Source organism: Gobius niger (genome assembly GCF_951799975.1).
Source record: "Gobius niger genome assembly, chromosome: 10".
Classification (NCBI taxonomy): Eukaryota; Metazoa; Chordata; class Actinopteri; order Gobiiformes; family Gobiidae; genus Gobius; species Gobius niger.
The window spans coordinates 11,373,316-11,397,952 of record NC_136861.1 but is presented as its reverse complement, the minus strand read 5'-3'; the positions used below and the strand labels follow the sequence as shown (position 1 = coordinate 11,397,952).

The 24,637-nt window shown below is 41.0% G+C and overlaps 1 protein-coding gene across 1 annotated transcript in view; it reads left to right on the top strand.

Moving 5' to 3' along the window:
* Positions 1 to 18,994, top strand: part of cacng2a (calcium channel, voltage-dependent, gamma subunit 2a) — a 138,921-nt gene extending 119,927 nt beyond the window's left edge. The window contains exons 3-5 of the mRNA XM_079564567.1: positions 9,699 to 9,839; positions 14,514 to 14,778; positions 17,149 to 18,994. Of these exons, the coding sequence (XP_079420693.1) occupies positions 9,699 to 9,839; positions 14,514 to 14,778; positions 17,149 to 17,422 (680 nt within the window). The 3' untranslated portion in view covers positions 17,423 to 18,994. The remainder of the gene's footprint in view (positions 1 to 9,698; positions 9,840 to 14,513; positions 14,779 to 17,148) is intronic.
* The last annotated feature ends 5,643 nt before the right edge of the window (positions 18,995 to 24,637 follow it).

Sequence of the window (24,637 nt, the reverse complement as noted above, 5' to 3'; positions counted from 1 at the left end):
CAAATCAAAAAATTCGGGCTGCAGTGGTTCAATAGAAAACGCTGTGATACATGGCTGGAATTCAGTGTTGTGTCTATGAGCAAGACATTTCACACACTTTGCATATTGTATTGTATTGTCATTGGTAAATCACTTCCTGTCATGGCTTCTCTGCGGCAGATTGAAAAAGAAGTGGGTGCTTTTCTGTGCCCCTTTTTTAGAGCTCCCACATTATATTAACAATTTATGAGGTCATGATTTGCAATTTGGTTATGTCATCTGAAATCAATAACTCCACTGGGTCTTAGAAAGTAAAAACCTGATAACCTTGTAGCTTAGACCTCTGCTAACGGGCTCTGAAATGCATGTGAGAGTTGCATTTACATCCAGTGTTGCTTTCATTTTTCACCAAGATCTTGTATTGACGATGGGAGAGTGTAACCATTGCGTAAAGCCGTCTCCAGCACATCCCAAAGATTCTCAATGGGGTTAAGATCTGGATTCTGTAGAGATCAATCCATATGTGAAAACCAATGCACCGCTTTAAGACCGCGACACTAGGGGCCGACATTGTCCACCATTGCTGCAGTAGTTTTCCATTAGAAAGCATTGCACATTCCACTGGTTTTAAGCAACTGTAAAGCCTGGTTTCTAATTTTTTGGAACTTGCTACTGCTAGATATTGCTCCTGTGATAACACTGAGTTATAATTAAAGAAGCCAGGCTGGTTTTTGTAAGGTACATTTTTGAAATCTCGTATACTAATGAGGGCTGAACTTTGACAGGCCGTTAGCATTAGAGCTAATGTCGTGGCCACAGCTACGACCGAAAAAAAAACAAAAAACACCTGCGAGGGCCGAGTCTACAGTGAAGATCCCACCCTTATGCCCTTTTAAGGAATTCCCCCTTGAACGTAGTTATTATGGCAAACGTGAAGGAGTGAGGAGATGGAGTCTATAGAGTTCGGGAATGTGACGTCATATCGCTAAGCCTTATGGGATTAGCAGCAATTGTAAACTAATGTTAAACTAAAATAAAATAAAAATCTAGAAGTTAAAATACTGGAGTTATTGTTCACATTAAAACACTTGGACACCACAGTGAGTTAGATGTATTTACCAGCAGTAACTCAGCAGCTAACGGAGCTGTTCCACGGCTTTTTTCTCCACTTTATAAACTGTTTTTAGCTAATGTTAGTCAATGGAAATGTATACTAACAGCTGCAAAGATGGCCGATCTCCATGGTAACTGTAGACTTTCCCGAACTCTATTCATATTATGTCTATAGAGAAACCTATGTCTCATGCTCCCTGAACCACTCTTTCACATGAATTCTGTCATCTCTGAATACACCCATACCATCAGGGAAGAAGAAGAATCTGGTCATTCAAGACGTTCTTGTTGTCCGGTGATCTCATTCTTGGGCACATTGTGTTGCTGATCCATGTCCAACAGCAATTTTGTTACCTAATTCTTCAAGTTCCTCCGCCTCACTGGCCGTTTTCAGACACATTTATACAGGCAATGTGTAGAACTGTAACAAACTTGAAATAAACCTTCTTTTTGATTTTCTTCCTTTTTTTTTTTTTACTCCCCTCAAATTTTCCCTAAATGCTATTTTGTGTTCTCTTTTTGCATCATGTCTGCTGTGACAGGCAAATGGGTTCAAAACAGCTCAAATGCGGTCAGTGCTCGGTCACAAAGCCGTGCAAGGTTTTGGGAACTGCGTACAAACCATGAATTGTGTTTGAAGTTTTGACTTAAGTGCCATTTTTTTAAGGATGAAGTCTGTTTGTGGCTTGGTGCGATTAATGACATTTAGCGTCTTGTCAGTGTGTTTGTGAGGGCTATAGTAAACGTTTGTAGTCTGTAACTTGGTTCAATTAATCGAGATATACTGTAATCTTGCTTATACTTGCCCAAAGAAAAGGGGGTCGGCTTAAGAGGTTAAAGATTAGGCTATACTACAAAATGCATGACTTTTCAACGTACAGGATATTTCTTACTCCACCTTGTTATGAATCCGGTCTTCGCATTAGAGCGAGGAAAGGCCAAGGGTCACGGCGATCTCAGGGACGTACGCATTAATTATGAATGTATCTAATTTACATAAATGCAAAGTGAGCCTTAACAAGGGCCAAAGATCAGTCAGTGAAGTCAAATATCATCCTTTTATTTTAAGTTTTGTTACTGGAAGAATAACTTTATAGTAAGACAGGAATAGACTTAAAGAGGAAATGTATTATTTAAGTCAATATTTCAGTCTCAGTTGTTCAAAAGGAAAGGAACTGATTCTTGATTTTTAAATACTGTGCTGCAAAACCAATATTTACCAGGGTAAAAAAAAGCACATTGATATATTTTTTTCCCCAAATCCCTTTCGCCTCGAAGTATTTGCGTTTATAGGAAAAACTGGCGGTGCTAAATTTAGAGCCGTTTCCATTAGGGCTGCCCCATTTGAGGTAAAGTTTTGACACAACATCTGGTCCCGGGTCTGCAGCTTGAGGTAATTGGGGAGATGTGCACATTACAGTCGCTGATACTAATTAGCTTTGTTTGACTTTTAGCGTCTCCCCGAGAGTCAGCGGAAATGTTGTTACATCATTCTCTCCAAATTTAGGCATTTTGGGATTCAGGATTCCTTTGTTGTGGGGAGAACCCTGGTTACATTGTGCATCATCTGGTATATCCTTCAGTATATTGTATTGTAGACTAGGGCTGAAACAACTAATCGATTAATCGACAACTAATCGATTACTAAAATAGTTGTCAACTATTTCAGTAATCGATTAATCGTTTTCTAGTAAACACAGACTAAAATAGAGCAAGAAAGACATGACAATTATGTATTTTGGATGAAAACCTACTTTGTTTTTAAAGTTAGGGTCTGCAGTGTTTTGTACATTGTAAATTTCCTAAATATCTGTCTTTGTCTCGTCCAATCAGAGGCAGAATTAGCACAGGGCCTCCTACAAACGTTTACTTAAAGTTTACTCCATCAGCATGTCCTCAAGCGGCGCCACTTTAGCTCTATGTGATAAAAAAATTGAAAAAATACAATTTCCATACACCTTTCACAGCCAAGCGATTAATCGTTTCATCGTAAAAATGATCGGTCGATTAATCGATTACCAAAATAATCGTTAGTTGCAGCCCTATTGTAGACATTTTCTACCTTTGAGCGCTGTTCATCTCATTATGAAGCCTTTTTATCATTATCTTTATTGATAGTGTCCTAGCCGAGAGTCGTTTTTGTTCATATTATCAAAATACATTGAGTTTGTTTCATTCATGCAGCACATTCGTCTTCTTTTCAAGAGATCAGAACATGTGTAAAAAGTCTGTTTACTTTGCCTCATCTGTAGCTGCGCCTTTGCCTTTAATCAAGTCGAGAAAGCGCTGACTCTGCAGTAAACCACATCGCGCGTACTTCACGTATTTACCCCTCTGTGAAAAGACGTGATTAGCATGTTCATTACCAGTGTTTTATTTGGGCGGAAAATGCCGCGTTTTGCAGTTGGTCCGCGCTGACTTTGCGATGGGGTTAACTGCGCAGAGGTGGCTTTATGACGAGGAACGGTGCAAAACCCTTCAGCAGTTTTAGGGCTCCCCTCTCCTGAACCACACGGCCTCCGTCACCTTCACGCCGCACGGACCCAAATCTACAATTAAAGAGGATATTCGTTTGAGAGATACGAGACTAAACCAGGACTTGACCATATTGCATCTAAACAAAAATCTCCGGACGGATCTGTTGGTTCCTGCAGCTCACACAGAAAACACTTTTTAATTAAGCTGATAAGAGCAAAGTCAAGTTCACGGTGAGAAACATTAGCGCAGGAGCATCGTTGTGGAATGACCCTTGTTGAAAACGTTTGTGAAAATGACAGACTTTCAGCGGTGTATTTGCTGCTGATTATATTATCCAATCACAGCCCAGTGAACGACAAAAGCTCAATTCTTTTTTGTGAATTTCGGGACCTTTACCTTTAGTGCCACTATGGTAAATGTTCTCAACTTATATAACGCTTTTCCACCTACTGTATATTAGGAACTCAAAACGCTTTACAGCAAGGAACCACTTATACACCAATGCACGCAGACACTGGAGACCAGGTGGGTGAAGTGGTGGGTTCAAGGACACGATGACAGTGTGCACCTGCGGGAGCGAGGAATCGAACCCCCGGCCTTCCAATCATGACACGACCCGCTCTACCACCTGCTCCACTGTTGCCCTTAAAGTGCATGTGACAGGTTTTAATGCCTTTGAAAATATCAGTTGCATAATTATCATTTTATTTCAGCGAAGTAGCAATTCAAATGAAGAAATGTTGAGCAGAAAAGTTATTTTTATTTTTGAACTGCTGACAGGAAGTGACATAGATAAAGGTAAAGCTCCACAGCAGTTTGACTCATTTCCCATTGACTTAACATGGTTGGCACGGCCACAGTTTAAAATTGTTACCTTCTTCCATGTCACTTCCTGTCTGTGTCCAATAAGGAAGTGAAATTACTAACATTAAAAAAAATGGCCAAACTAAAGAAAGCTGGGTACAATCTTTAGCAAAATCTTAGATATAATCGTGTTAATTATGTTTTTGCAAAAAATGTGTCGAATGTGTCATATGCCCTTTAAAGGGACTATACGGAGTTTTAAAATGTTAAAATTATCTATTTTCCTCCCCCTACATGTTCCAGTCATGTCCTAATGTGTAGAATGAGCCCAGACCTGTTCACCACAACTGCCTCTAAAATCCTGCACTGTCACTCAAAAAGGTGTTACCTCAGGTCCGAAGTGCCGTCATGCACGAGCTTAATATAGAAGGTGCAGTTGCACGTATGACCTGAGGTGGCAGTAGTGAGTATAAAATGGCCAACTTGCATCTAGTCCTTTTAAAGCAAATCTGCATTTGGTACGATACAGAGTGGATTTGAGGCAAACTGAAATCTTGCCACAAAAGGAAGCATTAAGTCCAGATAAAAAGGTTGTCACAAACATTCTGTCCAGTTTTCCGGATAAACACTTAAAATCGACTGTGCCTCAGAGAATACGCCCATAAACCTGAAGGTTAGTGTTCCAATCCCAGCTTCGACCGCTGCACAGTGTATGTGTGTCTTTCCGCGAGGTCGAGATGTACTTTAGTGATCCTTGGTGGAAAGTTTGTCCTCTGCATCTGACCTTCAATCCTGCTGGAGCAATAAGGAGGTAAGGAGCAGTGGGAAGCTGCACGGCGCTCAGGGAATCACCTGACTGACGGATTAACGTATCGTCCAACCAGAGGAAACCTACGCAGGCACAGAACATGCAAACTCTTCACACAGACATTTCTGAAGGCTTATGGCTCTTGCGCGACTGTGGCCGTGCCAGTTCATGATACGTGAACAAAGTATAAGCACCATACCATTTTAAAGTGAAGAATTAAGTAAAAGTCCTGAATTAAGTAATAAAGCTTTGGTAGAGTCACAAATTAAAGAAGCTTCATGTATGAGATGGGGGGGGGGGGCTCTTGAACGGTGCAGCAGCAGGACGTGCATGAGAAGCGACCGTTCTCATTTCTCCACCGGTTTATCTGCATGGCTTCACTTCGAAAGCCTTATTATAATTTTGCCACAGAGACTGCAAACGTCCCGTCTTCAAGTGGTTTAATTGGGGTAGAGGGAGGCCTGGGAGCGGGACAGAGGGCCAGCAGGGTCAACTCTCCGAAAAGGTTTAATATTTAATCATGTGAAACACTACCCCACACAAGCCCCAGCGTCCCGGCAGAGGAGGCTGCGGGAACAAGGATGGAGGACGGAGGAGGGGCACAGCTTAGAACTTTTGAGGCGGACGATAAGGCGATATTTACTTACCTCTAATGGTCGTCGGTTCAATTCCACTCCGACCTTTCCTATGTGATTGCGGTGTCTGGTTTAGGCTCAGAATAACAGCCATGTTTCTGACACTGAGCCTCAGGGCAGCTGTGCTTGTACTCACACAGAAGAGTGTGCAGTAAATGTGTTTAATACCCCCCCCCCCATAAAAAAAAATCACATTCAAGCTTGCTCTAAACGGGATCCTATTATTTTATTCAGTCACTAAACGCTGACCTACTTTTGGTCAAATTATGGGAGCATATTGTGGTGCAGTAGAAAGCCAGGAGGAGATGTGTAACAATTTATTCAGCTGTACGTTACAGAGGATGTTTGAATGCGTAGTTGTTTCACGAGAAGGATTTTTGATTATTTCTTCACAGGTTCAGCTTACGGATGCATTTTGTCTTTGTGCGGCGAATGATTGAGTTTATGAACACATTCCAACACTAGTTCATGAGGGAAGTGCTACAAGGAAACTGAATTAATCGTCTCTCTTTATGATTGACTGTAATACACTGCCTGACCCCCCAGAAATGTCGCTACGAAAAAAAGGTCGAATACAGGTTCGCTCGGTGGAGGGACTTTTTTTTCTTCATTGTTTTCTTTTCCCCCAGGGGAAGCTGAACACCACCGAGAGTGGAGTGAATGTACAATTGTCTCATGTAAAGCGCTTTGTGGCTGTGGAAGGCGCTTTACAAATACAGTTCTTCCTTCTTCTAATTGGGTGTTCTGTTTGGAAATGTTGAAGTAATTGAGAGTATTGCTCACACAGTACTTTACCTCTAAGATTGCTAACCCCTTATCCCCCCGCCTTAATCTCCAATCTAAAAGCTTCTCAACTGGAGCTTACAGCGTATAGGCGGGTGTGACGCCTCATTTGAAAGCCAAGACAAACTGATTGTGACTTTTTTGCCATGTTTTTGACACGACACGGGTAGAGCAGGTCGTCTCATGATCAGAAGCTTGGGGGTTCGAATCCTGCCTCCTGAAGGTGCACACTGTTGTTGTGCCTCCAGTGTCTGCATACACTGGTGTATGAAAGAGAGTGGGTGACTGGTTCTTTGCTGTAAAGCGCTTTGAGTGCCTAATGTAGGTGGAAAAGCGCTTTATAAGTTCAGACCGTTCACCATTTTTTGAGGTTTATGTCTTGTTTTTGCAGGGGAGGGTTCATCTTGTTTTTTGTCCTTTTGGCACCTTTTTGTGTCTCTTTCGTTGCTTTTTTGTCACTCTTTTGTTGTATTTTCATCCTCGATCGTCACTGTTTTGACGCTTTGTTCACAAAGCTTTTAGATTTGGGTAAAGCCAAACTGGATAAGATGGGTTCAGGTGGGGGTTAAAGGAACAGGTCACAGTTTTTCCATGTTGAGATATGTTCTTACCGGAGCTTAGACGAGTTGATGCGGACCTGTCTGCTCGTTGTGCCCGTGGAAGAGCTTGGTCGCTTCTAACTTCACCCACGTTTGGAGCCATAGGAATACATTGGGAGAGGCCCCAAATGCTAACAACATCTTTGGTCATTTTGCGTGACTGAGCGCACGCACAAAGACCTGACAGGTACGCATCAGCTCGTCAAATCTCAGGTAAGAACATATCTCAGTATGGAAAAACGGTGACCTGTTCCTTTAAGAGGTTAAAGTACTCTCTGATTTGTGCTATGATATTTCTCAAAATCATCTTAGGGGCCTCACTGGAGTGCCAGATTTGGCCAGATTAGCTTTTCACCCAGATCTTGTATTGATGATGAGAGAGTGTGACCACTGCGCAAAGCCTTCTCCAGCACGTCCCAAAGATTCTCAATGGGTTAAGATCTGGACTCTGTGGCGGCCAATCCATGTATGAAAATGACGTCTCATGCTCCAAATGGTCACTAAAGTTTCCTCAAGCATCCTGGCGTTCTGCTATTTCAATAACAATAATCGTATTGCTTCGTTTTTCCCAAGAAGGTGCATGAAATGACTTGTCTACGATATATATCAAGTTCCCAGCTGCTTCTCGCAACAAAAGTCACACTTAGCTTTTTCTCCCCTTTCTATCTCCCTTCCCCTCTCCACGTGCATCTCTGGTGTTCTTCTTCTTTTCTTTTTTTACATGACTGTGCAGAAAACCGGTCGTCTCTGCGTGCGCGGGGAGGGAACATGTGAGCGCAGTGATGGAGAGTTTGGCGGAGGGGAGGGGGGGAGGGGGAAGCGGCGCCGGAGCGAGGCCCAGCCGCGGTTACATAAGTCTGGGTAACACTGGTCCACAGCGCGGCCTCTCTCCGGAGCTAGTGTTGATGGAGTCTTTCACACAACGCTCCGAGGTGTTGATTGGGAACTGAAGGCACCGCTGATATGGGATTTTAACGTGGGGTTTAAAGCAAGGCCCGAACAATGATACAAAATATGTTCAGAGTACCGGCAGTACATTAGTCCCTTCTTTCAATTTTTATTTAGGTTGTATTAGTCAGTGGAAATATTGTAGCCTCAGAGTGCATATGACAGGTTTTAATGCTTTGGAAAATAATCAGTTGCATAATTATCATTTTATTTCAGGGAAGTAGATTGATTGAGCAGCCTGATTCATTTCCCATTGACTTAACATGGTTGGCACGGCAACAGTTTACCTTCTTCTATGTCACTTCCTGTCAGTTTCCAATAAGGAAGTGGAACTATAAACATCACAAAAAGGTCCAAACTATAGAAAGCTGCAGGGGTGCAAAGGGTGCAATATTTAGCAAAATCTTAAATATAATTGTGTTAACTATGTTTTTGCAAAAATAATGTGTCATATGCACTTTAACCCCCAGCTGAATTGAGCACTTTTTTCTCCAGTTTGGCTTTACCTAAATCTAAAAGCTTTGTGAAAAAAGTGTCAAAAAAGGGTTAGGAATAGAATGAGACAAAAAGGAGGATGAAAATGCAACAAAAATTTGATAAAAAAGTGACCCAAAAAAAGCCACAAAAGAGCAACGGAAAAGTGACAAAAAAAAGTGATAAAAATGTGGCAAAACATGCACCACAAAAAGCTATGAAAATAAAAAAGTGACGACAACGTAAGTAAAAAGATCCCTGTAGATGAGTTTTGTAGGTCTTAGCTTTCAAATGAGCTGTTACACTGGCTGTAACCTTTTAGATTTGGGTAAAGCTGAACTGGTTAAGTCTACTTAACTAAAGTCTTTTACTTTGACCAAGATTAGATGAAAAAAATCTAGCACTGCAAATTTCAGATCTATATTTTAAAGTTCACACATATTGTTTTTTTTATTAATGCAAACTTGAGTTTGATAGTTAAGTCTTTTTTGTCTTGTAACCTTGGAAAACTCTTGTAACTAAAGACATTTCTATGGTTACGAAGCAAAAATTACTTAACTTTGTTCTTGCAGCTCTCGGTTTTTACGTCTTATGAAGTATGAATGAGCTTTAACTTCTCATTATGTTTGTGTGAGCTCACAGTTGTTATCAAGTGTCCCATCGTAGAAAATGGTCATCAAAAAGTCGTCATTGTCATCCAGTACGACATTCAATGGACTTATCGTTCCAATTTGGAGGGAAAGAAAATGAAATTCAGCTTCTTAAAAGGTTCTGTAATAGATCAACTAAATCATCTTTGTAAGGTGAACAAATACATCATCAATTTGAGGAGCAAGATTTGTTTTTCGGACAGATGCAACATTGTAATGTTTGTATTTAGCTAAGCCCAATGAAGAAATATATGAATCAATAAGTGCATTTCCGTTGTTTCTTATGTGGTGGACCGGTATTCATCCCCATTTTCCTTTACAATGAAGATCTATCCTATGTTTTAATGTCTACAACTTGATTTTGATCAAAGAACAAAGGAATAACATCAGCTCTCTCTCTCTCTCTCTCTCTCTGTGGTGCGTTCAGGTGCCGTCCGAGCGTCCAGTATCTTCCCCATCCTCTCCGTGATCCTGCTCTTCATGGGGGGGCTGTGTATAGCTGCCAGTGAGTTCTACAAGTCACGCCACAACATCATCCTCAGCGCGGGAATCTTCTTCGTCTCCGCAGGTCAGTCCACAAGTACACGTTTTTATTTCAGAAGCAGCAAAGTTACTTTTCCTAACACTTATTTAAACTGATTTATAATATAGCGTGCAGTTTTACGCACTGAATGGACACCAAACGACTTATTTAGCCCACTGTGAGCGATGATCTCGGTGTAGCTGCGATATCAAAGCGCCGGCCTCGCCATGCTTTAGAAACGTGCACCCCACTCCCCGTGCCGCAGTCTGGTAGCGGTCGAGGTAGGAAAAAGGGCTGAACTATTTATATGATATTCTGGTCGGGCTCATGCATAAGATCTAAACTACGCAGTTAGAGCGTAAAAATCTTTAATTAGCCAGATTGTTGTGTAGGCCGTATGGTTCGGTACGTGTAAAAAAAAAAGCAGCAGCTTATAGCCCGAAAATTAGTGTACATTGAAAAAAAAAGATGTTAAAGGGCATGTACATTTCTTTGCTACATTATACCATATTTTCCGGACTATAAGTCGCTCTGGAGCAGGAGTCTTGAGGAAACTTTTTTTGATAAATGAATAATAATGAGCCGAACTGTAGCCTCATAAAAACAGCGTACACTTGTATTGCACCTTACAAGTCTCTGTTACAAGTTTCTGCTACATTGTCGTCATTATTTAGTCACTCCCCACTCTGTGGTGGTAAGCTACTATAGTAGCCACAGCCGCCCTAGGGCAGACTGTCCATTTACCGCGTGGCTATAATGTGTTGTTTGTGTCATGATCTCTGTGGAATTCTTTCCTTTCTTTCTTTAAGCTGCCCCCAGTGGCTGGAATGAGCATTCTGGTTATTATATAACTCCGCAAAGGAATGGGCTAGAGACTTTTTTTTTACATACTCAGGAATTTGTGCACTAGAAGTGAGGGGCTGGATTAAATCATCTCGCGGGCCGCAAGTGGCCAACACATATGAGTCGCTCTGGAGTATAAGTCGCACCATTGGCAACTACCTGGTACCCGGAGGTGTAACTGCACCGTTTACCAGCCTCTCCCAGCAGCACGTTGTTCAAACTCTCATTTGTGAACTCGTTCCTCTCGCTGTGGCCATCTGGCTTTTAGCCTGCGATTGCTTTTTTTGTTTTCTTCATTGCAGTAAGAGTAACAGTGTTACAGGAGTTGCAGATACTGGTACATAAGCCTAGAGCGCCCTCTAGCAGCTGTCAGTGTGAAAATAGCAAACATGTGAAATTATATATTTTGATCTATAAGTCGCACCTGAGAATAAGTCACACCCCCAACTATGAAAAAAAAGTGTGACTTGTAGTCCGGAAAATAGGGTGCTATTTTAAACCAGTATTTTGCCCACAGTCATTGCTAAATGCTGTAGTAAAATGTCAGCAAATTCCTCAGAACAGAGTAAATATATTATTACTGGGGGGCCCGCGAGAGATTTTCGTATCGATAAGGGGACCGCGAAGTCCCGGACTTTGGGAATAGCTGATATAGAGGATGCATCAGACGTGACAACTGTGCAGACAAGTGCTCAACCAGGACAATCAACAGATGAAATTAATTATAAAATGAAAAAATGACTGATTTATATTATACTTAAGTATCTTCTTCAACAAATACTTCAGCACTTTCACTTCAGACAAAATAAACTCTGCTTAAGTAAATTTCCCTCTGCATCATAAATCCAGTGACCTGTCTCGGGTGAAGAATAGCACTGTAGCTTCATTTCTTACTTTTCTTCCCTCCCTACTTCTTTTTTTTTAAGACTTTCTTTGTCTCTGGCTCATATCTTGATCCCGTTACGAGGCTGTACCGGACCCACTGGGATCCCGTCTAAAAATACGCTGTCCCTGACACAGATTCGCTCTGATCCATCTACCCACTTTCTCTCTGTCACCGTCTCTCAGAAGTGCAGCATAAACCAACAAGTTATTATCAAATATGTACACACGCCATTATATGGAAGAAGTCGGCGTAACTTTGGGAGTGAAATGCAGATGATTTGGGTCGACGCGGAGGACCTGGTTGTTGTCGTGACTCGTAAAGCGGGGCAGGCAAGACTTTGAGAAACTCTGTAGGTTGACCTGGTTTCTTCGGTATAGGTCAAGTCTTCTTTCTGAGACTGTGCTGCGGGGTTTTATAGGACGACAGAGGCAGAGAGGGGTAAGCAACTGTCCCATCTACCAAGAAACCGCCACGGACTTTTCAGATACACTAGGTGCAGCAACACTAAAGAATGAGATCAGGCTTGTGGGATGGAACATACAGTTGTGCTCAAAGGTTTACGTACCCTGGCAGAATTTTGTCATATAGGCCATCAACAAAAAAGTGCTCCATAACGACTGTGAAATATGGAGGTGTTTCGCTGATGCCAGTGGCTCCAGCAGAATAAAGTGATGGTCCAGTTAGTGCTAGCCTGGTTTTACCATACCCTCGAACTCTTTTTTTGTACAAGGGTCTGGATCGTCACAATTGAGCTCCGTTAACAGGTGGGAGGGGTGAACTCCTTTGAAATGATTGGATCTGATTTTCGCTAGCGTTTGGTCGTGATGTATGTAATGCGCCCCGAGCAGCTATCATAACTCTTGGGAGCATTCCTTGCACATTTCAAGGCTTGAAGAGCATCCATTATTTTCGTATCCGCCGCCATCGCCAAACTACAACCAGCAAATACGGCGCAATTGCTTGACGTCAACTACAACACCCGCCTCCCCTGCTCGCTGAATGGTAGGTTAAAATTCAACCGATGTAACGCGGCCACTGAGATCAGGCCCAGACGTACATGTAGGGAAATTATAATTGACCAGAGTTTACGGCTAGGGCTACTGGCTAAGGCCAGGCTACGTTGACCGCAATATCATTGAAGCACTGTGGAGAGAGCTCAAAACAACATGCAAAAAAGCCCAGGAACATATAGGAACTGGAGGCTTTTTGCCAAGAAGAGTCGGCCACTTTACCATCAGAAAAAATAAAGAACCTCATCCACAACAACCACAAAAGATTCCAAGCTGTCAATGATGTTAGAGCGGGCAATACACAGTATTAAGAACTGGGGTATGTAAACTTTCAGGGTCATTTTGGTACTTTCTTTTTTTCATTATAATTTTAAAAGAATAAATGGCTTCACACAACCACTAACTATGAGGGGAAAAAAACTTTTTGTGTTATCTTTCATATTCTTTGAGAAATTCTGCCCCGGGTCTGGGAACTTTTGAGCACAACTGTAGCTCCTAATCGCTGGTGAGGAACCTCCAGAGGTCCCTATGCTAAAGGAGATATGAGAGGAAGCATTCAGGCTCCTTTCGCTGCCACAGCCCTATTCGGATGCTTCTTATCATGGCGGACATGACACACATATGGTTTTGGCTTTGACCTCTTACCAATTTGCTCGATTCAGATGCACCTTTCATTTTCACACATGGATTGGTCCCAATAGAGTCCAGATCTTACACACTGGATCTTCTGACTTTGCAGAAGCTTATTGAAACAGCAAATGTGTGGCGTAATAAATAGTGATGTGACGTTCATGACCCGCCGGCTCTTTTGAACGGCTCTTTAAGGTGAATGTTTCAAACTGTGAAAAGGATCTTTTTCAGTCAGAACACAAGAATCAGCCCAACAAAAGAGCAGGCCAAGCAAACGAAAGCTTTTCACACTAAAGTGAAAGCTAAATACACTAAAAATGATTTGTCAGACAGTTGCTGCCTCTTTTTATTAGTTGTGGCGCAAGATTTGATTCACAAGCACGTTTTTCAAATCGTAAATATCAGTTCCATTGTGATTTCAGATTATTTAAACAAAAAAGTGTGCCTTATATTGATCGCGTCTTTGATATTGTGAGCTTGGCTCCCAGTAAAGAGCCGTAAATCTCATCACTAGTAATAAAGCTAAAGGCGGTCCCAATATTTCTATTTTCTGCAACTTTTTTGGAGGTTCAGGCAGTATATATGACCTTTAAGGCATTCTATCAGATTTTTTTTTCCTGTAGTGGATCACATTTTGTTTTGTCCTCCTTTTGTATATCGTAAACTGAGACATCCGTGAGAAAAACACAGTCTATTATGCCTAATTACGAAGCATCAGTTTCATGAACTCTCAGGCAAGTTTTCTAACATCTCTGTGACAATGACCCTGAAAAGTGACCCTGTGAAATGTGCCTATAAACTCGTCCCTGTGAAGAAGATATTGCAAATGTGTCAGAAAAGTTACAAATTAGTTTGGACCTGACATATTCATTTCGTGGCTTCCTCTTTCATCAAACAAATCAGGCATAGAGCCTTTTAGTACCACTAGATCTAGACCTTGATCAAACCATGACGAAACCGGGACTAAAAACACACCTTAACTGGAGTAAATTAGGTCAAAACTAAAAACATCTAACTTAAATGCATTACTCAAGCATTATTCTGAATCAAAGTGGGTTTCAAAGTGCGCACTGTTGTTGTTTCTCTTAGCAAATCAATGCGCCCACATTACCCACACCAATCACTGCTGGTGACATAAAAGACAATTGAGAAACTGGTTCGCTAAGAATGAACAAAGAGACCTAAAAATGTAAGACTTGATTGGCAAAAACGGATGAAAACAATGGCAACTTTTCATTTCCTGCGTGAACACTCTTTCTCTTTTCCGAAGCCTGTCCGTAGGTTTGCTGCCAGAACTCCCAATCCTAAAACCTATATTTTCTTCCTCCTCTTGTGTTGTGTTTCCCCCAGGCCTCAGTAACATCATAGGGATCATCGTGTACATATCAGCCAACGCGGGGGACCCCTCCAAGAGCGACTCCAAGAAGAACAGCTACAGTTACGGCTGGTCCTTCTACTTCGGGGCGCTGTCCTTCATCATGGCGGAGATGGTGGGGGTCCTGGCCGTGCACATGTTCATCGACCGGCACCGGCAGCTCCGGATAGGGGCCCGCGCCGCTGACTACCTCCAGGGCTCAGCCATCACTCGCATCCCCAGCTACCGCTACCGCTACAGGTACGAAACACTGCAACAGATAAAACACACTTCTACAGGTCCATAGGCAGCATTTAGGCCAGTACTACAGTCTGAAGAGGATTTTTTTTTGTGATTTCTTTTCTGCAAACAGTGCTACAGTTCTAAAGCCGGGTGTACACTGCACCATTTTGGCTGTCTGTGACAAAAGATCACTCTTCATGGGGAAAATCTTAGGTCATAGCTCAAAATCGCAGGTAGTCGGTTGTCCAGTGAGACGGAGACAAATAGAGCTGTTGTACGAGCTGCGACCGACACCAGGCAGTATCTGATATTTTGGAATGAGTTGCTGCAAGTGGGATCTCTGTCAAGTGTCTCTTCAAAAAATAACATCGGTGCTCCGCTAGTCACAAGTAACAGCCTGAGCCTGAAAGTCACTAGGATAAACTCTATTCTCTCATTAATGCACAAAGGAGACGAGAGCAGGCTCACGACTTTCTTGCAATGCGACATCTAAAAATCTTGTTAGGACTAAAAAAATCTGTCAATGTACACCGGGCATAGGGTATATACCACAGGTTACATTAACCGATGAGTTATCAGTCATTGACAGAATATTTTTAGCTTTGACCGGAAAAGTCTGAAGGTCGTCCGTCATTTGATGGATTTAAAATTAAGCTGTAATTAAAATAAAGACGCAGCGCTGCTTTATCTCCAGCGCCGGCTCCAGAACAAACTGACTGAGGGTGCTGTGCTGTACGGGTGCAACTAGAGATATTAACACATTGAGTGGGGGAGGGGTTAACTTACAAACCTAGACACTCTAATACACCTTATGTGTGATTTTGGGAGCTCTGTGATGAACAGAAATTAAATAAATGACCATCAAAAACATGTGAGAAGTCAGGATCTGGACATTTCATATATATTATTGCGTTTCTTTTCTTTTTTTAGTCCGAGGGGGCGTGGTGTTGAACAGATGTGGAGCCGACTCTTCTCTCTCGCTCTCTGGAGCTCGTTTGAGCAGCTTCCCATGAAATTATCAAAACAGTTGAGATTTTGACATTTCTCTGAGTTTTTAAATGGTTAAAATCGGTGCAAGGACGACTGAGAAACATCCTGTTAAAGTCTTCAGTCCGAGAACCAGGCTGTTTGATTGCACACGTGATTAGTGAAAGCAACAGATCTGCGGAAACACGTGTTTCAAAACGTGTCAACAATGTTGTCCTTGAAAATATAGTTGAAACAAAGATATTTAGGCATTTGCCTCTTCACATAACGTTAGTGTCTGTCCAGAGAGGAGGAGAGAGGAGTTAATCAGAAAGGAGAGTGTTTCATAAAACACACAATATCTCAGTTTCTAGATATATTTAATTTACTATGAAAACGCAACAAAAAGCAACAAAAGGCGATTAAAACATGACAATAACGTAACAAAAAAGTGACAAAAAAATCGAGGAAAGAGCGTAAAAAAAAATGTGCTGGAAAATCAACAAAAATCGACAGAAACATGACAAAAAAGAAACAAAAACACTAAAAAAGGATGACAAAAACGTGGCGATCACTTTTGTAAGTCTTAGATTTCAAATGAGACATTATACTGTTGCTCTGCAGTCAATAAGCTTTTAGATTCGGGTAAAGCTGAGCTGGGGGAAATAAGCTTAGGCAAGGCCAGTTTATTTGATTCAATTTATTTGATCAGTTGCATAAAATTACAAGAAAGCAGATAAAATCCATAAAACATTAACATAAAAAATAATCAATTACAGTAAAAGGCAAGAGTGCAGAAAAAATACTAGAGTTGAGGCCTGTCTCACATCCTCATGAAGACTGTTCCAGATTTTAGCATGAAACTGAAACGCAGTCTCACCGTGTTTAGTCCTGACTCTGGGAACCACCAGGAGACCCCTCCCTAAAGTTCTCTGGGCCCGAGATGGTTCACACGGGTCTAGCATGTCAGAGATGTACTTCGTTGCTAAACTATGAAAGAGCGGTTTTAAATTCTATTCTCTGAGTGACCGGAAGCCAGTGCAGAGACCGGAGCACTGGACTAATATGGTCGTATTTCTTGTCAGGACTTGAGCAGCAGCGTTCTGGATGTACTGCAGTTGTCTGACAGTGAGCAGTCGTTACAGTAGTCTAACCTGCGGGAGACTTTCATGCACAAGTTTTTACACATTCTTCTTGGTTCAGCTCTATTTATCCTGCAATCTCAGATTTTTTCCCAACATAAATAATGAGAGAATGACACCTGGTATTTGCTCATGCCGTTGAATGTGAATGCCTACATTTTGACCTAGATAAGTGATAGATTTTGTACCATTACAACATACAGTAGATACTCTTTCCTCTTACATTTGAAAGCTCACCTGTTTTCCGTCCATTCCCACCCCCCACCCCCTCCCCTCGCAGACGCCGGTCCCGGTCCTCGTCGCGCTCCACGGACCCCTCCCACTCGCGGGACGCCTCTCCGGTGGGTCTCAAAGGCTTCAGCGCGCTCCCCTCCACCGAGATCTCCATGTACACGCTGCCCCGGGACACCCTCAAGTCGTCGGGCACCCCCACCGCCACCTACAACTCGGAGCGGGACCACGCCAACTTCCTCCAAGTCCACAACTGCATTCAGAAAGATCTCAAAGACTCCAGCCATAGCAACACAGCCAACCGCCGCACCACGCCAGTATGAGGGCAAAAGTCCGGGAGATCCCAGGGGCGAGAGGGGATGGGGGGGGGGGAGGGGTTGGGGGGGAAAGAGAAAGCGATATATATAATCTTCAAAGAAACAAGGAGACAACCATGCAAGGATATACCCCTGTGGGCTGGCCATAGGAGAAGATGGATTCCCATGTTTATATAGACATTTGTTGTTTTTTTTTGTTTCTGCTGCATGACCTATTCCATTTTCCATTGTCGAACGAGCGCTTCGAAAGTGGGACTTAAGTGACGTACGCGGTGATGAGGTCTTCTAAACAATAATGGCGTTTTTTCCCATTATGACAAAGAGGCTACGGGTTACATAGGGGAACGCAAAAGCGGCCATTTTGAAGAGTGTCATGAGTTTCATCTAGCTCTTTTTTGATTTGGCGTTTCATTTATTTTTTATTTTTCGGGCCCAATATTTCAGGGCTGGGGGCGGTAATTCAAGCTCCACTTATAGCCACAAATTATTTATTGTTATTATTATTATGATTATTAATTATTATTATTGATTTTTTGCATTGAAACTGTGAATTGTTACAGCTGGGTATTCAATAAGAATTAGCCCACACTGTAATCTCGAACAAAGGTACTATATATATGTATTACTTTTATAAATAAATTATTAATAATCAAGAGATACAGAAGCAAAAAAAAGGACAAAAAAATCTACAAAAAAAAACAACACTACAAGTTAACTACAAAAGTTGGTAAACGCGAACAAACTTTTAGTATTCGAAGGTTGTGACGCGGGGAGTGGAAACAGGAGCGGCAGTAGAAATGGTATTCTTTTAAATCGCAAAAAAGAAAAAAAAAAAAAAAAACCTTCTCGACTTTTTCTTCGATCCTCGTTCACTTTCTTTTTCCGGAGCGTTCGGCATCGGCGAAGCTGAGAAGTCGCGCGTATTTTTTCCGACCAACCGAAGGGACTTCCGTGCAGCGACTTTTTGCAACAAAAAAAAAAATCAGCCAAGAGGAAGGAAGGAAGGAAGGAAGGAGCAGAGGTGCGAAGGAAAAGAAGAGGACGCCAATCTCCAAAAATTCAAAAAATACAAACATGAAATAGTTACAAGACGAAGCTAAGTGACTCAACGATTTCAGAAATTTAATGCATGCTAGAAAATTTACCGCAGCTCTGCTCTTGAGAAACTTAAGTTAATAATTATTAAGGGAGAAAAAAAGCAAAGACGCAAACGTATTAATGTTTCCATGTGTAACTTAATTACAGTTTTTTTTTTTTATTACGATTATTTATTTGATTAATTTTTGAACTTTATTGCTTTTGTGAGAGAACAAAAAACCAAACAATCTACATTGAACAAAACTGCTTTTTTTTTTTAATGGTTTGGTTGGATTTCTTTATAAATATATATGTATGTGCTTTTATTTTGAAAGGGAAAGAACTCACACAGCCTTAGTCATTTCTTTGTTTATTTGATTTTTCAATGTGTTGTTCAAATTTGAAAAACGAAATCTTTAAAGGTGCCAAAACCGAATGATCCTATACTTGGATGCATCAAGTCCTGATGAATAAAATACCAACCCTAGGGGGAACAAATCACCATGTTTCTCTCTGTGTCTCTCTTATCAAGTCGTGCTTCATTGCGATCCAAGTTTGAGCATTGAAAAGTGTTACAGTGTTGTTCTCTCATCAAAAACTTTCCAGGAGCCGTGTTGCAACCCACTTTGGATCTTCTCCAGTGGCTTCTCTTCCCAAAAATCACCCTTCTGAGGTCCTATGAATGCAGGAAATGCTTTCCTCAACGCTCCGTCTCTTGCTTTGCTTAATCCATTCATTGTGAAGTAAAAACACTCATCACAGCTTCACTACAGCGACACGGGCCACACTGATTATTCTTTCTCTTTATTGAAACAGCAGCACAGCAAAGGAGAGCAAAAGCGAGATCACGTGAGAAAACCAGGAAGTAAAGCTATTGGATATTCAGTTTCAGCTGTTTTAGATCAATATGGTATTTTCTAACCAACAAAGTGTATGACTGTGATAAAGATGTGTTTGAGATTATTACCAAACACCTGCTAAAACCATAATACCCCAAATGTTTGTTTACAAATATATACAAATATGGACAGTGCTGACACCTTAAAGTGCATATGACAGGTTTTAAAGCTTTTCAAAATATGACTTATTTAGAACGATAACATTACTTGCAAGTTCATCAGTTGTATAATTGACTCTGTGCATAACTTCAAATCATAAAAACGGCGCCCAAGAAGTGACTTCCTCTTTCGATACAGCTCGTCTCATTGATTAGTTTAGCTGAAGAATATAATAAAATACACACATTTTACGTGTTTTGTCTGTTAATAGTTAGGAAAAAAGAAAGTTCAACTGTAGAACTGCTGAACTAATGAATAAGATGGTGCTTTTATTTTGCTGGATCGAAACAGGAAGTCACTTCTTGGGCGGCGTTGTTATGATTTGAAGTTATGCAAAGAGTCAATTTTAATGAATGAAGAAATGTTGGGCAGAAAAGTTATTTTTGTTAGATTTTTTAAGCTGCTGACATAGAAGAAGGTGCCGTTCCATAGCAGATAGACTCACTCATTACCCATTGACTTAACATGGTTGCACAGCAACAGTTTAAAATTGTTTGCCTTCATCTATGTCACTTCCTGTCGGTGTCCAATACGTTTGTTAAGTGTGATGTCATGACTTCCGCTTCCGGGTCCTATAGCAGACCGGCATATGTGAGACAAAAACATAAAAAACTCTTTAAAACAACCGTCAATATTTCATAAACTCAACGGGGAGTGACTGAACTTACTTATTTCTCAGACTCATTAGCCAAAAATGCTTCATCTACTGCTAAAAAAGTCATATTTACTAAAGTCGCTACTTCCGGGGTAGCGTAGCTGCTGCGCCGTTAGCATTTATCTCCGCTAACCCGGATGTACAAATTTTGGTAAATATTACTTTTATAGCAGTAGGTTCAGCATTTCTGGCTAATGGGCCTGATAAATAAGTCTGTTCAGTAACTCTCTGTTGAGTTTCAGAAATATTGATTGTGGTATGGAAGAGTTTTTTGTAGTTTCTCGCACATCTGCCAATCCGGAAGTCACCACTTAATAAACATATTCACTTAACATGGTTGCACAGCAACAGTTTAAAATTGTTTGCCTTCATCTATGTCACTTCCTGTCGGTGTCCAATAAGGAAGTGAAACTATAAACATCACAAAAATGTCCAAACTAAATATAATTGTGTTAACTATGTTTTATCAAAAATGTTGTGTTCAATGTGTCATATGAACTTTTAAAGGAAAAAGGAACATGCCACCTTTTTTTCCATACTGAGATATGTTCTTACCTGAGCTTAGACGAGTTGATGCGTACCAAAGATAGCATTTAGCCTCTCCTCTCCTCTATGGGGCCAACTGGGGGTGAAGTTAACTTAGCATCTCTTCTAGCCGCCTTGTGCCCATAAAGCGCACTTGCCAGTATGAGCGTTGTCGACCTGGTCTTTACTGTCTTGTCGTTGGATGTGGAAATGCTTAACAACCCTGTGAACAACATGATTTTGAGTAAAAGAACATTTCTGCACATCTGATCACGCCGCCTGCATACTTAGCGGTGTGACAACTTTCGGGAAAATGAAATACTTTGGTTTTAGCACATTCATTAAAATAAAGCGCTGAGTTATCAGACATTAAAGTCTCCATGGCGTGTGAAAACCTGCTGTAGTAAAATGCACCATAATCAACCACTGGGAGCCACAGTCCTGAAGTACCATTAAGGCTAGATGTTGTAAAGAGGGCTTTGATGAGGTTAACGTGCACAGGCGTATTTTGAAGTCGTGCTTAAACTGACTAAAACTTGACATATTTATACTGTATGTTGCTTAATTAAAATGAGTAATATGGGCTCTATGAATATGAGTTTATGTTCTAGGATTTCACTGCTTTTTCTCTTCTGTCTACAATTTCTTCTACAAATTTGTCGAAAAGGAAGACTATACTGTGCGTCTTATTAGAAAGATATTCTATTTCTTTTAATCACCAGCAGCATAAAAAACTCCACTTTGCTCCCTGAGAGTTATGAAATGTGCTTCTAAATTATTTCCTGTGAAGAATCGGGATGTTAGAAATGACTTAAGACTGAGATAGAGCTACAGTTACCTGAATTCTACCCCTCTTTTGTTGTCTTTTGAAGAAAAAAATCCAGGCACCTCAGGATAACAATGTTCTATATAACGTTATATATAGATACAGACGGCATCTCGTCATAGAAGGGGGCGTGGCTTCGCCGAGGGGGGAAATAGAATCTTCTGGGAAACACAGTTTTTAGCCATTTTCAGGTGAAATATAAACTTATTTATCACATACAAATAAAGTCAAGTGTAAATCGGGTCCATATGGATGTTTATTCACAGCAGATTGTTCAGTAGAAGCAAAAAAATGGCAGTCGTAGCTAGCGCTACCTAGCTTTAGCACAACACTAACATATAGCATCATGTTAGCATTCTTTGTTTTTTTAAGTATTTATGGGCTGTTGAACCTCTATGCTTCTCTCCATGTCTTTGTATCTTTATTTAGTAGAAACTATATTCATATTTCAGCATTTGTTAAAGTCGTTTTTGAATAAGTAGAGAAAGTTTTGATTTTTCTCAAAATTGTTTTCCCCTTGTTTTCTTTATTGACTGTTCCCGCATTTTTGTCACATTTTTGTTACTTTTACGGCACGTTTTTTGTGGCTCTTTTGTCGCTTTTTGTTGTGTTTTGTTGCTTTTGTCATATTTTCACCATGTCTTTGTCACTAAAAAAAAAAAATATCGTCACATTTTTGTTGCTTTTCTGTTGCCTTTTCATTGCTTTTTTGTCAAGTTTTTGCCACATTTCTGTTGTATTTTTGTCGCATTTATGTCTTGATTTTGCCACGTTTTTGTCATTTTTGTTGCATTTTCATCGCTATTTTGAGGCTTTTTTTTTTAGATTCGGGTAAAGCCAAACTGGAGAAAATGTCGTTCAGGTGGGGGCAAGAGGTTAATATAACTCGAGCTTCTCTTCACTTCATCATCCGATCATTTCAACCTTCCCTTTTTCCCCCCATTTCCCGCAGCAGGAGAACTATCTGCCTCCTCAACCTCTCCACCTGCTCGCCTTCACAACAACCACCGGTGTTTATTCCTTTAGCGAGCCATACTTTCCCTTCACTGGCCTACATATGACCATGGGATCAAAGAACCAAAGTTTACCCATACAATAAACTCAATGAACTTTCCTGCCACCGCCCGTGAGTGAAATCTTTTTAAAGAGCCGAGCGCTCGTGACAGTGCCCTTGAGAAGTCTCTATTTCGTTTTTTTTTTTTTTTGGCTGGTGTCTCTTTTGGACAGGCCTCCGCAAAGCAGAAAGGATCAGAGCAATACTAATGAACTGAAGCGACACAGGCCACGGTGACGTCTGTCTGAGCGGAGACAAAAGGAGGAATCTGGCTCCTGTCCATTTTAGGGACAGTTTGAACGACAGGGGACTGAATTTTGCATGTGTTTGCTCAGGTCCTGTATGTAAAAATGATCAAAGTGATTTTATATTGTCCGACTGATGGGTGTTTATGACAGGTTCATGTTTTCAAATGACTTTGTTGTTTTTAGACATGGTTTACACTCAGTTTTGACATAAGTTTTAATGAAATGTAGCTCTATTTAATACCGTTGGTGATGGTACTTAAAGGTCAAATGTAATGTCTAAATCAGTGCTTCTCAACCTTTTGGAGTCGCGGCCCCCATTATAATAGGTATATAATAGGTAAAGGGACCCCCCGCCCGGGTCACACTGCGAGAAATAGGAACATTGGCTGACATAATTCTTAAAATACAAAGAAAAAAAAAAAGCGGCTGAAATAAAATTCATTAAACTACGAACAAATAATGGCACTCTGGTAAAAGAGCAAACACATGCTACACTAAAACATTACATTATATGCCAATGAAAATATGTATGTTTTATCTAAATGATCTGGCGACCCCCCCCCAAATTTGTCTCGCGACCCCCCGACCCCCAGGTTGAGGACCACTGGTCTACATAAGCAGTCAGCAGCACATGCATCCTACGCAGACCCTCCTACGCGGGAGGAAAAACTCAAAAACCCCAGTGGGAAAAAAAAAGAAACCATGGGGAGAACCACAAGTAGGGCAGGCTAAACATACCCTATGACCTTGGTGACAAACTTTTCTAAAGTATTACTGACTTAAAGTGGACAGGTTTTAATGCTTTTGAAAATCCGACTTGTTCAGAAGGAAGACAAGTTCATCAGTTGCACAATTATAATTTTATTTCAGCGAAGCAGCAATTTTAATGAAGAAATGTTGGGCAGAAAAGTTATTCTTGTTTGAAGTTTGAAGTGACATACATAAAGGTAAAGTTCTATACGTTTGTTAAGTGTGACGTCACGACTTTCGCTTCATAGACTGTGTATATAAATAGACCGCTCCTGCTCTCTCCTCCCCGTTTACCACAATGACCACGTTGGAGGGGGAAATCATGGCTGATTTACAGACTCCTCCTCCCCAGCTCTGACGAAGTGTTCCTGAAAATGGCATAAGGGCGGGATCTTCAAAGTAGACTCCGCCCTTGTGTGACGTGGAGTTCGCGCTGCTCCAATGCTAACAGTCCGGCCCTCATTAGTGCGAGATTTCAAAAAAATGTCTTACGAACACCAGCCTCACTGCAAAAAGTGAATATCAAGCATTGGCTTAAATGACTTGAATTGAGGAAATGTATCTTGTTTTGAGCGTTGTTCACTCATTTAGACACTTTTCCTGATTGGATCAAGTTTACTTAGCTTGTTTGAGGACATTTCAGACCAGTTCTAAGGTAAATATCGCTAGAAATAAGAAAGTAAAATTGACAATGAGACAAGACCAATTTTCTGCCCCATTGGCAAAGAAAATTACCTGAAATAAGGACGAAATGTATCGAAACGAGTCAGAAACATCTCAGAACAAGTGAAATAATCTAGGACAAATGCCCAAGAACTTCTTAACTAGTCAAAACAACTAAAATTTGGATTATTATGCTCAAATTGAGAAGTTTGTACTGATCTAGTTAATTAATTGTTGCAGTGCTGGTTTCTTTAATTGTAACTAACTCAGCGTTATCACAGGAGGAATATCTAGCTGTAGAAAGTTTAAGAAAATCAGGGACGAGGCTCTGAAGTTGTTTTTCATGTGTCTAAAGTCCAATGCAT